This window comes from Rattus norvegicus, chromosome 4 (assembly GCF_021556685.1).
Source record: "Rattus norvegicus strain SHRSP/BbbUtx chromosome 4, alternate assembly SHRSP_T2T, whole genome shotgun sequence".
Lineage (NCBI taxonomy): Eukaryota > Metazoa > Chordata > Mammalia > Rodentia > Muridae > Rattus > Rattus norvegicus.
Window position 1 is genome coordinate 177,734,321 of NC_141537.1, and position 14,518 is coordinate 177,748,838.

The 14,518-nt window shown below is 44.3% G+C and overlaps 1 protein-coding gene across 13 annotated transcripts in view; it reads right to left on the bottom strand.

The window, feature by feature from the left end:
- The window catches only part of Abcc9 (ATP binding cassette subfamily C member 9), a 123,887-nt gene extending 110,304 nt beyond the window's left edge, over positions 1–13,583 (bottom strand). For 4 of the 13 annotated variants that reach the window (XM_087656151.1, XM_087656154.1, XM_087656147.1 and 1 more), the window contains exons 1-5: positions 12,918–13,026; positions 12,552–12,659; positions 6,596–6,756; positions 3,136–3,277; positions 1,389–1,510 (exon numbers count right to left, since the gene is read on the bottom strand). In XM_087656151.1, coding sequence (XP_087512277.1) covers positions 1,389–1,510; positions 3,136–3,277; positions 6,596–6,737 — 406 coding nt within the window. In that variant the 5' untranslated portion in view covers positions 6,738–6,756; positions 12,552–12,659; positions 12,918–13,026. 13 annotated transcript variants of the gene reach the window in all.
- Positions 13,584–14,518: the final 935 nt, after the last annotated feature.

Genomic DNA, 14,518 nt, shown 5'->3' on the forward strand with positions numbered 1-14,518 from the left:
GACAGGGAATGCATGCATGGCTGAGGGTTGCATGGTGGCGGGAGGATGGTGAACACATCTGACAACTCAGGGCCTCTTGGTCTCAAGTATGCAAATTTTACTTCACAAGAATTGTAGAAAAGATCTAACTCTAGTTAGAATATATATGTGGATAAAGAATGGAAAAATATATGGATATATATGTATACATGGATATATAGAAGAATAAAGATTTGTCTAAAACAGAGTATGCAAATTTTAGTTCACATGAACTGTAGACAAAGATCTAACTCTAGTTAGAATACATGTATGTCATATATACAAAATATATAGTTAGTTTTATATATAGTTAGTCAGCTATAGATAAATAAACTATATATATGTATGTCAATATATACATATATATGAATAAAGAACAAAAATAAAGATTTGTCTAAAACAGAGTAAGACCAAAATTGAAATTTTTTAGGTAGTGGGCAAATGAATATTTGTGTAATTCTTTCAGTTTTCTTCAGGTTTGGAAGACTTCGTCATAAATTTGTGATTGAAACAAAATTACGAGTTCATGATTTTAAAATAAACATTTCTTTCTGATATCAAGTGTTTCTCTTAAAACAAGGGAAAGTATCTTTTAGTTCTCTCAGTCCTTCATCTCAGCAATAAAGTTTCATCCTCACTTAGACGTACATAACAACTGTGCTCCAACGTTGACTTCGAGCCCTTAGGTACACCACTTAACTGTACACTTCCTTTCCCCTTTTATTCCGTAACTTAGTCATACAGTTTGAATTTTTCCCTTTTGGTTGCCAATTTAGAAAGTCAAAGTTCATTGGAGGTCAAAGGAGCAGCGAAGGCTAAGTAGAGAGCCTTAGCTCTGTTGCAGGCAGGAGGGAGGGGCTGAGATTTGAAGAGCTGTTCCTCCGGACTGACTGTGGGCTTTTCCATGGGCTACAATGCTCACCCTGCGGCAAGGAGCTGTCTGAGGACTCACCAGCAGCTTTAGAGGATGGCACCAACAGAGGATGGGAGAGGCCTTTGGAAGGTGTCTCAAGACTCCAAGGCACAGGGAGATGTGGAGCTATACAGAATGTCATGCTAATGGGCCCACTATGTGCAAGAGCTCAGATTGTTAGAAAACAATTCCTGATGTCCCTGTGGCCAGCACATCCCTCTCATTCTCCCCAGAACAACACACTGCAGAGACATTTATCGGAGGGATCATGGAATGGTCGCAGCTTAGGGTACCTTAACGTATATCCACCCCCACACTCTGGGAGACTCCTGAGAATTAGGTTTTTTCCAGGCTTCTCACTCTCGGCCTTCCTCAGTACATTTTTATTTATTGTGTGGAAAAGAAACTGAACGATTCTTTGAGGGAGGATGGTCAGAAAACCTACGAGAATACTTACCTAAAAGTAATTTAGGGAAGTTTGATGTTTCAATGTTGTGGTAATACACAATGGATGTGGTGGTGGCGACAAATCCCATCACAGCCGGCATGAAAAGGTGGAGATGCCTGGACGCCCGTTGCCTAGAGAGAGCAGAACGGTGTTGGTGTCTGAAGCACGTTGTTCTAGAGAGTTCATCATTCTGTTCGCAACCTTCGCCTGAGAACTTACTCAGCGATGTTTAAAGCCAGACTGCAATAATAGCTGCTTAGAGATGTGTGAGCAAAGATATCAGACCAACTGTGCTGAAAGCGTTTATCCTAGCGAAAACCACGATTACACACGATGAAGCATTATCCTCAAGTGCTTACAGAAGTGAACGTACACCAAACGTTCTACGTGTGTCGATATATAAATCGATATACAAATTATGCATCAAGGCAGACCTGCTGAAGTAACTTAATGATCAAATTAAGTAAATGCTTAAAGAACAGGGGAAAGGACGTATTTAAGGGAGTGTGACACAGAAAAGCTGCAGCTGTCCTCGAAGCACCTCGCTGTGTCATGTACTAACTCACTCAGTGTATATACACACTACTGTATGTAGATCAAGTCTGCCTCCGACAGAGATCCGCCTGCCTCTGCTTCCCCAGTGCTGGGATTAAAGGCATGTGCCACCATACAGGGTTCCACATGAATCTTTCAATAAATATGACCTAAGCACATGACCAATATTTTCCTATTACCTGAGTTTATTCTCCTATTATGTGAGATAAAAATAGACTATATTTGCATTTATAAGTAAAACTCATTTATTTGACTTCCTAATATAAACTTCTTTTGTACGAAGGACAAAATTCCATTAGAAATATGACTTCACGGGAATACTGATACTAAATTTGTCTCATCCTTTACTTGAGTTTCTTTGTCTTAATGGGTCTCTGGCCCCCTAAATGCCTTCCTCTCTATGTCTATTTCTTTACAAAATAAAGGAGGGTCTCTGAGAACTGGTGACTATGTTAAAGCATAAACGCATAGCTCTTAGAGCTGTAGTCAGTTAACATCAAGAGAGACACATGCATATAAAGATATTTAGTATAAATATGCATTCTATATACCTGTTTTTAAAGATAAAGTGCTCATTAAACTGGGTCAAAGGAGAGAACTCTCTGGATAAGGGAACAAGGATACATGAAAGCACCTGACAGAGCACAAGACACAGAGATCTAAAACTATCTGTCAGAGAAATTATGTAGCAAGACAACAGGGACGGAGAAGCCCAGAGAGACCATAGAGAACGTTCCACAGGGAAAGGGTTTGTGTGCACGTGTGAGGACCTGGCCCAACTTCTCAGAACCTGTGTAAATCAGCAAGCAGGGTAGCAGACATCTGCATCCCCACTGCCCCAGGGTTCATAAGGAGCAGTGCGAACCAGAGACAGCTCAGGGTCCAGCTGGCCTGGCAGAAGCAAAAGCAAGGGACTCGCATATCAATAAGGCAGACATGAGGACAAACACTACAGGCTTTCCTCTGACCTTCACATGCACACCCCCCACACACACATGAGCACACACACGTCATACAGACTTGTACAAAACAAAAGCAAACCCCTCGTGGTTATCCTGTATGGTGAGTGACAGTGACTGCTGCTAATAAGTCACGATCTGATCCCTTCCCCGAAATTAAGTCTGGTCATGTGCTCTTGGCTACTATCTGTCTAGGGGCCTGAGGTCCCATGGTAAGACACTGGATGAGTCGAGTCACTTACGAGTCTGAAACAATGCCTTCTGCTATCTCGCAGACATGCACAAACAGGAGTGCAAACGTCAGAATCCATCTCAGGTTGTGTCCAGGAAAATGAAGCCATGTGTTGTGATGAATTTGCACTTTTGAGCTTTGGCTCCCCCATCCTGAGAGACAAGTGATTAACATGAAGGCCAGTATAAACACAGGTATAATTCACACTGTTGCATGTTGTGAGCTTTGGGGAACATCCTGAACCCCAGTGCCTCACACCAATGAAACGCTGGTCTATTTTCATTATGTTAAAAATGACTGTTTACATTTGGTTTACAGCACCATGGGCATGCACACATTAACTCATGTGATATCATTCAGATTTGATTCTCTGCCTCTGAGAATAACGTGATCTTAACGGATGCTCTGACACCTTTGATTAGCCAGACAGGACGAATGAATAATGATAATATCAAAAGGAAACCAGCATCTATAATCTTTTAAAACATGAGACCTGCAGGGGACTAACGGAAAAGACATATTTGGTGGTAAAAAAATGGGACATATTCGAGTCAATTGTGAATCACATTCATATCTTTGTGTACACATGTGTTCATGTATGCGTTCACATGTATGTGTGAGTACATGTGTGTCGTGATGTGCATATAGAAACCCTCACTTTCCACCTCATGTAAGACAAGGGTTCTTATTGGTCACTGCTGACCTGTGAGCTCCTGGGGATTTTCCTTGTCTCCCTCTTACGTCACCACAGGAGTGGTGAGGTCATACATGTGCACATCTTCCTTTCTGTGGGTTCCGGAAATTCAGGCTCAGGTCCTCATGCTTGCGCAGTAAGGCCTGGTACACTGAGCTGCCTCCCTAGACCTGACTCATATGTGCATCATGTGAGAAAATGATCCCCTCTGGCTGGGTCAGCACTGTTCAACAAACATACCACGCTTTTCTCAAAGAAAGCAGACACTGGCCTGTAGAGATGGCTCAGCAGTTAAAAGTGCATACTGATGTCACAGAGGGCCAGTGTTCTGTTCCCAGCCCTCCAGACAGGCAGCTCACAACTGCCTGTAACTCTAGCTCCAGCTGACCTTCTGACTACCTTGGGCATCACATACACATGGGTGTGTGTGCATACAGGCACAACTTAAAGTAAACCAAAATAAAAATGTTTAGTTATGCATACACGGCTTGGGAAGGATTGAGGACACTACCAGCTCATGCTAAGTGCACAACAGAAGAAAAAATGGTAATTACTTCTTGGTCAAATTTTAAGGTTTTCCTCCCCAAACTGTAGGTGGAGGGAGTACCATCACATCACTTAGGTATACTACAAGGGAACCCCACCTTTGTTTTTTGCCCTCCTGTTTCTTTTTCAGTTTTGAATACAGAAATATACGATGTACTTCAAAAACAAAGCAGGATTTGTACTACGAATACTGCAAGAGAGGAGCTCTGTTTAGAAAAGGGAACCCCAGCAGCACCCCAGTAAGAAACCCAACTGGAGGCTTAATGCTTCCAGAGGCTCCTAACTCAGAACTAGAAAGTAAGCTTTGCTACCACGTTCTGTGGCCTATGCTCTTTCACCTCTCACAGGAAAGCTCTGTGAGTCTCCTGTGACGTCACGATTTCCCTAGGATGATACTGATCTAGGTAAGAAGTCAATGTCGTAGACAAACATTCCATCGTGTTCCACGGCCAGGGTCCACTCTAGTCTTTCTATTCTTGTATCCTTGTGTCCAGCCTCTGTGGTTACATTAAGTGGGGAGGAGTTAGAGGCTAAGGGTCTGTCGCAATGTGAATTATTAACTCTATACCTGTTACAGTTACCACTACATTAAAAAATGGCATTTCTCCTCTCTGGCCCTACACTATTCAGTCCCTAAACATGTATTGAACGTAAAGAGCAAGGTGCCGAGAGTGATCCTGGCCTCCTTGTATACTTCGTAACAGACACTCTTCGATCACTGCGGGAATGTGGACCTGTGGTACCTATGTAGGTTGAGTTCTCTGATGCTACAATAAACACTGCACCCAAAGCCACTCGGGGAGGAAAGCCTTTAGTTCATCTTATACTTTGTGCTCCTCCATCAAGGGAAGCCGAGACAGGAGCTCGAGGTAAAAGCTTGAAGCAGAAGCCTTGGTGGAATGTCACTTACTGGCTCAGGTCCCTAACCTGCTCACCTTCCTCCACGTACAGCACAGGACAACCTGTGCAGGGATGGCCCACTATGACGGATTCTAACCTGAAATGGTTAGCCAAACAAGCCTATCTCTCTTGCTTTTGTCAAGGTACTTCACCTTACAGCAATCTTCGTCATTTTATACATGGAAATATTGTTAATGTTTAACAAGTTGACAGGTCTAGTTTTTGTCCAGATGTGGTTGTGATGCCTGTTTCCCCCCACAACCTAGGAGACTCAGGCAAGAGGACTGCAAGATCATCAGGGCATAGTGGGCCACATCACCAGGGCATAGTGGGCCACATCATCAGGGCATAGTGGGCCACATCACCAGGGCATAGTGGGCCACATCACCAGGGCAAGGTGGGCCACATCATCAGGGCATAGTGGGCCACATCACCAGGGCATAGTGGGCCACATCACCAGGGCATAGTGGGCCACATCATCAGGGCATAGTGGGCTGCATCATCAGGCCATAGTGGGATACATATCAAGCTCCACATGCCTGAGTTGTGTAACAGAGCCTCACCTCCAGAAAAATAAAAACAAGAAATTAGTTAAATGATCCATTTCGGTCATTTGCGGGAAGTTTCACAAGTCATACATAATCGCCCTCAATAACTGGCTTGTGTGCATGTATAAATGGTATAAGTGGTTAAATGATGTATAGTTACACTCCTTTTCGTTTGTTTCCTGAGTCGGTAACACTGTGTAGCCCATGCCGGTCTAGAACTCATAGCAATCCTCCTGCCGTAGCCTTCTGCTTAGGTGATGGAACTCCAGATTCTATCCAAGCATCCGGCTAACTTTCCAAATGGTTTTCACGAGAATTCTTACTACCTAAGACACAATCCACCTCTCTCCTTTCAGGGTGCAGACAGTCTGTCACTCTGCGGGTGAGTGCTCAGGGCCACTGGCTCTTGCTTTTGCAAATGGGCCGACAAGATGGAGTTGTGACAGCTCATCTGCTCCTGTGGCTGGGGGCAGGTGCTCTGTCTCACCCTGTTTCCATCCTGCCTCAGAGCAAACGCTCCCCATATGCTTTAGTTATGCCTCACAGAGCGCATGCAGCATGGATGGTATATACAGTCACTGACAGGCCTGGGGAATATTCTACGGCAAGTGTGTACCATTAAAACACACAGAACAGCATTGCCCTGTCCTCACAAACCCGCACATCAGCTTTCAGGGTGACCTCACCAGGAATGCAGCTCTCGCATAGCACTATGGAGAACCTCGGTACCCAGCAAGACAGAAGCATGAGGTGCTGTGTGCACAGGGCCCGTCATGACTCACCAATGAACAGGATCGGAAAGGTGATAAACAGCAGGAAGACGTGAGGGACCAGGTTGAGTGCGTCCACAAAGCAGGGGTTTTGGAGAACACCATGGTAGATGTTGTAGGAGGAGATGTTGTTACCACAGAAGGAAAGGCTCATTTCTTCTTAGTTGATTAGCCTAGAATAGAGAAGAATCCGACTTGGTATAAAACTTTCCTAATACGGTGACTTTAGCTAGGGGTTCACAGCTTAATTTTAATCCCCCTTACCTTTGTGGCTGAGAAAACAAAAGTCATGTCAAGTAACTTCAGGTTTTCCGTAACATTCCAGTAAAACATTTTCCATGGTTTAAGAAATAAAAAACGTGTGCGAAGCGCTACCTCAGAGAAGCACGTACCTGACCCAGGTCGGGCAAAGAAGAAAAAGGGTCATGTGTGCAAGGAAAAGAAGAAAGGGAACAAAACTGGTAAATGAAACGCCAAAATGATACAAAATGAAATTGTCTTATTTTCCCGCGCTCATTCACACACCCAGAAAGATTCCCTCGCCGTGCCCATCGGAGCAGAGATGACCGAAACATCTCTCTCTCCTGTGGCACGGAATAGTGTGAACAGAAGCTGCTTCTCCCTGAAGAATGATAGTGACAAGCAGTTAAGACACACTGAATTCAGCTCCTGACAAGTTCCTAAGGCCTCAGACATCTCTTGGGCTGTGTGCAATTCAACGGCTTCATTGTAGTCAGAGTAGCCGAGCTGTCAGCAAGCTAATTTTAGAAAAGTTCATCATCCACAAAGAAACTTAGTATCCTTTAATCTACCTCCCTCCATCTTTTCCTTCTCCCCCCTTAAGAAAGAAATACTTTATTTTCTCTTCTTTATTTTTTTGTAGTGTGTGTGTGTGTGTGTGTGTGTGTGTGTGTGTGTGTGTGTGTGTGCACGTGCATCCTCCCCGCCCCCACCCCACCCCTCGCTCCAGCAGGCATATGGAGGCTAGAGGACAGCTTACAGGAGTCAGTTCTCTCCCTCCACCATCTGGATTACATGTTCACACTCAAGTCATCAGGTTTAGCAGTCACAGGCTCTACTTCTTGAGCCCTCTCAACAGACCTAATGAACTTTCTCAGCGTTACCTAAGCACTGAGGTGAAGACCGTTCCATGGTACAGACTCTATCACATTTATATATCTTTTCATCAGTGGATGTGCATTTGAACCCTCTGACTATTAGGAAAAAGCCACTAGACATGTTCCTAAAGTCTGCAGAAGCTGAGACAAAAGCTAGCTGCTGAGTTAGAGATCAGTGTCCCAGTGTAATGAAAGGTGAAGACGGGCAGGAAACATGGGACTTTGGGTCAGTCACTGTGAAGGCTTCAGTTGCTACCGTGTGTGTGTGTGTGTGTGTGTGTGTGTGAGAGAGAGAGAGAGAGAGAAAGAGAGAGAGAGAGAGAGAGAGAGAGAGAAAGAGAGAACCCCCGAATACTGTAGCTGCTACCCTGTGTGCATTGTGTGTGCGTTGTGTGTGAGCACAGACCTGCTCTGGTTTTGGTTTTGAGTAGATCTTCCTCTTTGCTATGCTGGAAAGACAGTAGAGCCTCGAGGCTCTGCTCCATCAAAGCAAGACCCTAGGACCCTGACTTGTCTTTCCGCCATCTAAAAACCTTTGTGTGGAACCTACTACTTAATTGGTGTCTGCTTAGTTCTCAATGCAGCCCATGCGCTATCAGAAGTCCTCAGAACAAGTCCATGAGGACGGTGATGTTTGGGGTATTTCACGGTGTACTGTGTTAAGCTTCAGATAAATTCATTCATTCGTCAACCAGTAGACAACTTGGGATCCACACCCACATGTGAGATTTATAATCCCTGCTTCCCACTCTGTCAGCTGACCACCCATTTTCCTAGATAACTGATCTTTAACTCTTCCTATTGAAAACAAATAGCGGTTTAAGAGTTTAACCTCACCAGACTTTCTTTTCCATATCTCTGTTGGATTCCGAGTTAATTAAAAGTTAATATTGCATCAATTAACAGTACCTGTCTTTCTTTCCATGGGTAATTAATTTAGTAATGGACATGACATTTCTCCTGAAAACAAGACAAATAATGTGGCATAGAGTAGGTAAATTGTTGGAAAAAAGAAATTGCCCTTAGATGTTTAGAAGAATGCAGATCGATCCATGCTTATCACCCTGTACAAAGCTTAAGTCCAAGTGGATCAAGGACCTCCACATCAAAGCAGACACACTCAAACTAATAGAAGAAAAACTAGGGAAGCATCTGGAACACATGGGCACTGGAAAAAATTTCCTGAACAAAACACCAATGGCTTACGCTCTAAGATCAAGAATTGACAAATGGGATCTCATAAAACTGCAAAGCTTCTGTAAGGCAAAGGACACTGTGGTTAGGACAAAACGGCAACCAACAGATTGGGAAAAGATCTTTACCAATCCTACAACAGATAGAGGCCTTATATCCAAAATATACAAAGAACTCAAGAAGTTAGACCACAGGGAAACAAATAACCCTATTAAAAAATGGGGCTCAGAGCTAAACAAAGAATTCACAGCTGAGGAATGCCGAATGGCGGAGAAACACCTAAAGAAATGTTCAACATCTTTAGTCATAAGGGAAATGCAAATCAAAACAACCCTGAGATTTCACCTCACACCAGTGAGAATGGCTAAGATCAAAAACTCAGGGGAAAACAGATGCTGGCGAGGATGTGGAGAAAGAGGAACACTCCTCCATTGTTGGTGGGATTGCAAACTGGTACAACCATTCTGGAAATCAGTCTGGAGGATCCTCAGAAAATTGGACATTGAACTGCCTGAGGATCCAGCTATACCTCTCTTGGGCATATACCCAAAAGATGCCCCAACATATAAAAAAGACACGTGCTCCACTATGTTCATTGCAGCCTTATTTATAATAGCCAGAAGCTGGAAAGAACCCAGATGCCCTTCAACAGAGGAATGGATACAGAAAATATGGTACATCTACACAATGGAATATTACTCAGCTATCAAAAACAACGACTTTATGAAATTCGTAGGCAAATGGCTGGAACTGGAAAATATCATCCTGAGTGAGCTAACCCAAACACAGAAAGACATACATGGTATGCACTCATTGATAAGTGGCTATTAGCCCAAATGCTTGAATTACCCTAGATACCTAGAACAAATGAAACTCAAGACGGATGATCAAAATGTGAATGGTTCACTCCTTCTTTAAAAGGGGAACAAGAATACCCTTGGCAGGGAAGAGAGAGGCAAAGATTAAAACAGAGACTGAAGGAACACCCATTCAGAGTCTGCCCCACATGTGGCCCATGCATATACAGCCATCCAATTAGACAAGATGGATGAAGCAAAGAAGTGCAGACCGACAGGAGCCGGATGTAGATCGCTCCTGAGAGACACAGCCAGAATACAGCAAATACAGAGGTGAAGGCCAGCAGCAAACCACTGAACTGAGAATAGGACCCCCGTTGAAGGAATCAGAGAAAGAACTGGAAGAGCTTGAAGGGGCTCGAGACCCCATATGTACAACAATGCCAAGCAACCAGAGCTTCCAGGGACTAAGCCACTACCTAAAGACTATACATGGACTGACCCTGGACTCTGACCTCATAGGTAGCAATGAATATCCTAGTAAGAGCACCAGTGGAAGGAGAAGCCCTGGGTCCTGCTAAGACTGAACCCCCAGTGAACTAGACTGTTGGGGGGAGGGGGACAATGGGGGGAGGGTGGGGAGGGGAACACCGATAAGAAAGGGGAGGGGGGAGGGGGATGTTTGCCCGGAAACTGGGAAAGGGAATAACACTCGAAATGTATATAAGAAATACTCAAGTTAATAAAAAAAAAGTCATTACATTATAATATAAGTAACTGGTTGCAAAGCTTGTGTGACTGTAGCCCAAACATTTGTGTACAGTCCCTTACACATATTATAGTTGATAAACCCATTTTGATAAGTCACTGATAGAGTTTCAACTTGAGATCTTTTTTAATATATATATATATATATATGTATATATATATATAGTAAAAAGCCCAAGATTCGACCATATATTTGATATAAAAATCATATTTTTTAAAATAAACTCAAGATTTGACCATAGATTCGGTAAATCATTACCACTATATAAAACTGATATGGGAGGGTAAAAAATGAAATTTTTTAAGTTACAGCAAAAGTTGTATGTTCTTATGTGTACATCAGTAGATATATTTTGACAAAGGTAGAAAATCAATCAGAAAATAGCAGCTAGCAATGAGATTTTTTAAGACTATTCCCTTGTTCAGTGAAAAGATAAAATGAAACGTTGTCATTTACTTGATTGTCTGTCTGTCTATCTGTTTCTGCAGCGCAGGAGACCAAACCCAAGGCATCGAACATGCTGGCCAATGCTCTACCACTGAACAACGCATTCCATCCCCAGCCCAATGATGACAGTTCACAAAAGCATCTAGATTGTGTTCCCTCTGCTGTGGCCTCCGAGCCCTGCCCTGGCTCCCACTCTCTCTGCTCCTTATACAGATGTCGATGTTTCCTTTGGACATCTCTTCTACTCCCCCCCTTGACCTTTAGATTCCTTTTTCTAAAGCCACTGTCCAGGAAGAAGGTTGTAATAGCCAGCTACATCACCAACCAGAAGGAGGGAAAGAGGAAATTTACTGCAGATGGTATGTTAGCTGTTGTAGCTATAAGAGATATTGAACCAAGATGATGATGATGATGGTGGTGATGATGATGATAATGAGATGTGTGTGTGTGTGTGTGTGTGTGTGTGTGTGTGTGTGTGCACCTATACATGTTGTTCGAGGATTTGAATCCAGATCCTCATAATGTCAGACATTCACCCTACAAACCAAACTATACCCCAGCCTTCTAATAAACCCTGAAATTTTCAAATAGCATCTGTGGTGCAGGCTGCTGTGAGCTTTGAGGAAGGCGATACACTGTTGATCTTGAGGGCCAAACTGTCACCTGGCATCCATTGCCAGTGACCTTCCCCTGTATCTGACTAGGCTCAGTTCATGCACAGAAGCCACAACAAGGAGGAAAGGGAGTAGGGAAAGCTGAACACTTTCTCCCTATGTCCATAATCCTCCAAAACAGTCAAGTGTATACAACAGTCGTTAGGGATGAGGAACTGGAAGGAACCAACTCTAAAACAGATCAGCAGTGAAATGTGGTCTGTGGGGTGGCCTGCAGAACAGAATACAAAGGAGAAAGGAGTTCTCCGTGCCTCCTGGTATTTATAAGACACAGTATCAGTTCAGAACTCTAGTAACTCATCTATCAACTCTTTTGATACTTCTACCGAAGAAAACACTAAAATATAATAATGTATCAAGAACTAATTGCAAGTTACTTTTACCAGCCTCCAGCTTCCAACTTAGACTCTGAGTAGCTGAGAAGCAGCCACCTCCCTGGTCCCCCAGCAGAAGCTGTCAATTGTGACCCATTGACAGTGCCAGCCAAGCTTTCCTCCTTGCATGTGGAACAGCTCACCCCTGAGTTTCTCAGCACTTAGCCATCCCTTAAAGCACCTAAGGCAGTTGTTAGCCACAACACTCGCAGGATGTCAAGTGTCACCCACCAAAGCAAATGCTGCAACCATTTCACTGAATTTGCTCAGTTGGAGACCTCACGAAATAAGTAGATGTGTCTGGCTATCTAGCTAGCTGTCTGGCAGGTTCTGTGCAGATCCAAGTAGGAAATTTCCTAGCAAAGATGACCACTGACTTGATTATCTAGTCGTTTATTAAATTTACTAGATTATCCAGGCAGTTAGCCCTCAGGGGCTATGACGTTCTGTGACACAGGAAAAGCAATGTGCTGGGACCCCTCCACAAATAAGATCGTTTTTGGACACTGCAATCAACACGGAGCAATCAATCAACAAATAAATTAAATAAATAAATAAATAAATAAATAAATAAATAAATAAATAAATAAATTACCTTGACTTTGGCTCAGGAACTTAGTCCCCCTACTGGTGCACTTGATCTACCTTCCAACCGCCTGCGCACAGTCTGAAGATGTAAATTTCAAACAAGTCCACAGAACTCCTACAGAGCAGAGTAACAAATGTCAGTAGACAGGAAGCTGCTGCATGAATTGTGAAGGGAATGGCTAAGAAAGTCTCTCTGTATTAAATCAGTGGCACCTTTCCCTGTTTCCAGTAGGTTTAGACTCCAGCCGGCAGGATTGTGTAAGTCCGACTGGAAACCTGATCCCCACGCTCTCCTCTCCAGCAAGTCCCCCAATCCTAGAAATAGAGAATGCCTTTACTGAGGAAAAAAAACAAATCAAAATCAACAGCTTACAGTCACTGACTCCTCAAAGCGGTTGGGGATCTCTCTGGAGCAAGCCGAGGAGCTCACACACTCCATGGGATGACAAGTTTTCCTCCCGGGTCAGCAGACAGCGGCGAGTGGATTATTTTTAGGGTGGTGGGAGGCCAGCTGCTGCCTCCTATCGCGTTTCTCCACTGCGCTGCGCTGAGCTGCGGGCCGGGCCAGGGCGGACACTGCCGCGCCCAGGCAGGAAACTGCAGGAGCCCGGGACGCGTCGCCTGAGGCGGGAGACCCTCCCCATCCAGGACCCTCTTCACCCCGACCCCCCTCACCCGGATCATCCCCACCTGAGACCCTCCATCTCTCCCGCCATCCCCACGCAGGATCACCCTCCCCCAGACGCTCCTCCACCCCTCCCCACCCCTCCGGAGCTGCTCAGCTATGGCTATGGGTAAGCACAGCGAAGATGTGCCAAACTCACACCGTATGTGGCTCTACAAGATAGCGGAACTTGTACAAACTGACTCCCGGACCCTAGAGAGGAGGGTTATCAGATAGGAAAACACGCAGAGTGCCAGCTCCGCAGGCAGCCTTTGCTTTAGCCACCAAGAAATAGATTTAGAAGTGCCATCCGTTCCCCCAGCTTTGCCCCCAGCGGGACTGAGAACTGAAGGCTTGGCTCACTCTAGGCAGAACAACCCCCCACCAGGCTAAGTAAGCAAGTGTGTCTCACTTTGATGGTCAGGAGCAGGGCAGACTCCTCCAGTGACCCGGGAAATTTGCCTGCTGCTCCAGACTGACAGACCAATAGCACTTGTCTGAGCACCCCCAAACTTTGAATTTGATTCCGAGTTTCGACACCAACAGTACGTTTGTTTGTTTGTTTGTTTGTTTCATTGTTTTCAGAAAGTATAGATATAATTAACTCTTGAAATAACCTGCTTAAAACAAGATCTATTGAAGGCAGGGTGTGGCAGTGTTCTTAAATGACAGCATTTGGGAGAAAGATACAGGGAGTTTAAAGCAAGAAACAGATATATAACGGGTTAGAAGCCAGCTACACACACACACACACACACACACACACACACACCAACACACACACAAAAACACACTCATGCACGCATGGTTTTGATATAGATATGTCATGTATGTGACATTCCACAATACCTTCCCATCAGGCAGGAAGGGATGAATCTTAAATTTTTAAAATTAATTTTAATGTTTTTTTAAAGGGGCTGAAGGTTTGACACCCTGGCTTGAACTCAAACTCGCAGTAATCCTCCTGGCTCAGCTTCTAGATTGTTGCGATTACAGATGCGAGCCACGATCACACTGGGTAATTTTTGGCCCCAGTAACTCTTGAATAAACTCTCGAGATTCCCAAGGGCTGGTTTTGAGTCCTTTGCAGTAATCAGTGTTTGTAGCAACTGTCCTTATCTGATAAAGGATCGTCAGCCCGGCAGGCTGGTGCCTTTGGAGTTCCTCATGCTGTCCCTAAAGGCACTGGCCGCTCAGCTGAACTCAGCACCCCATGGCCTCCTGGCCTCCAGAAGTTGGTGTTCAGAAGCTGACCCCAGCACAGCATGCCCCAGAGGAGATGAGAATGAAGTCATTTTCTTGGAAGGTCC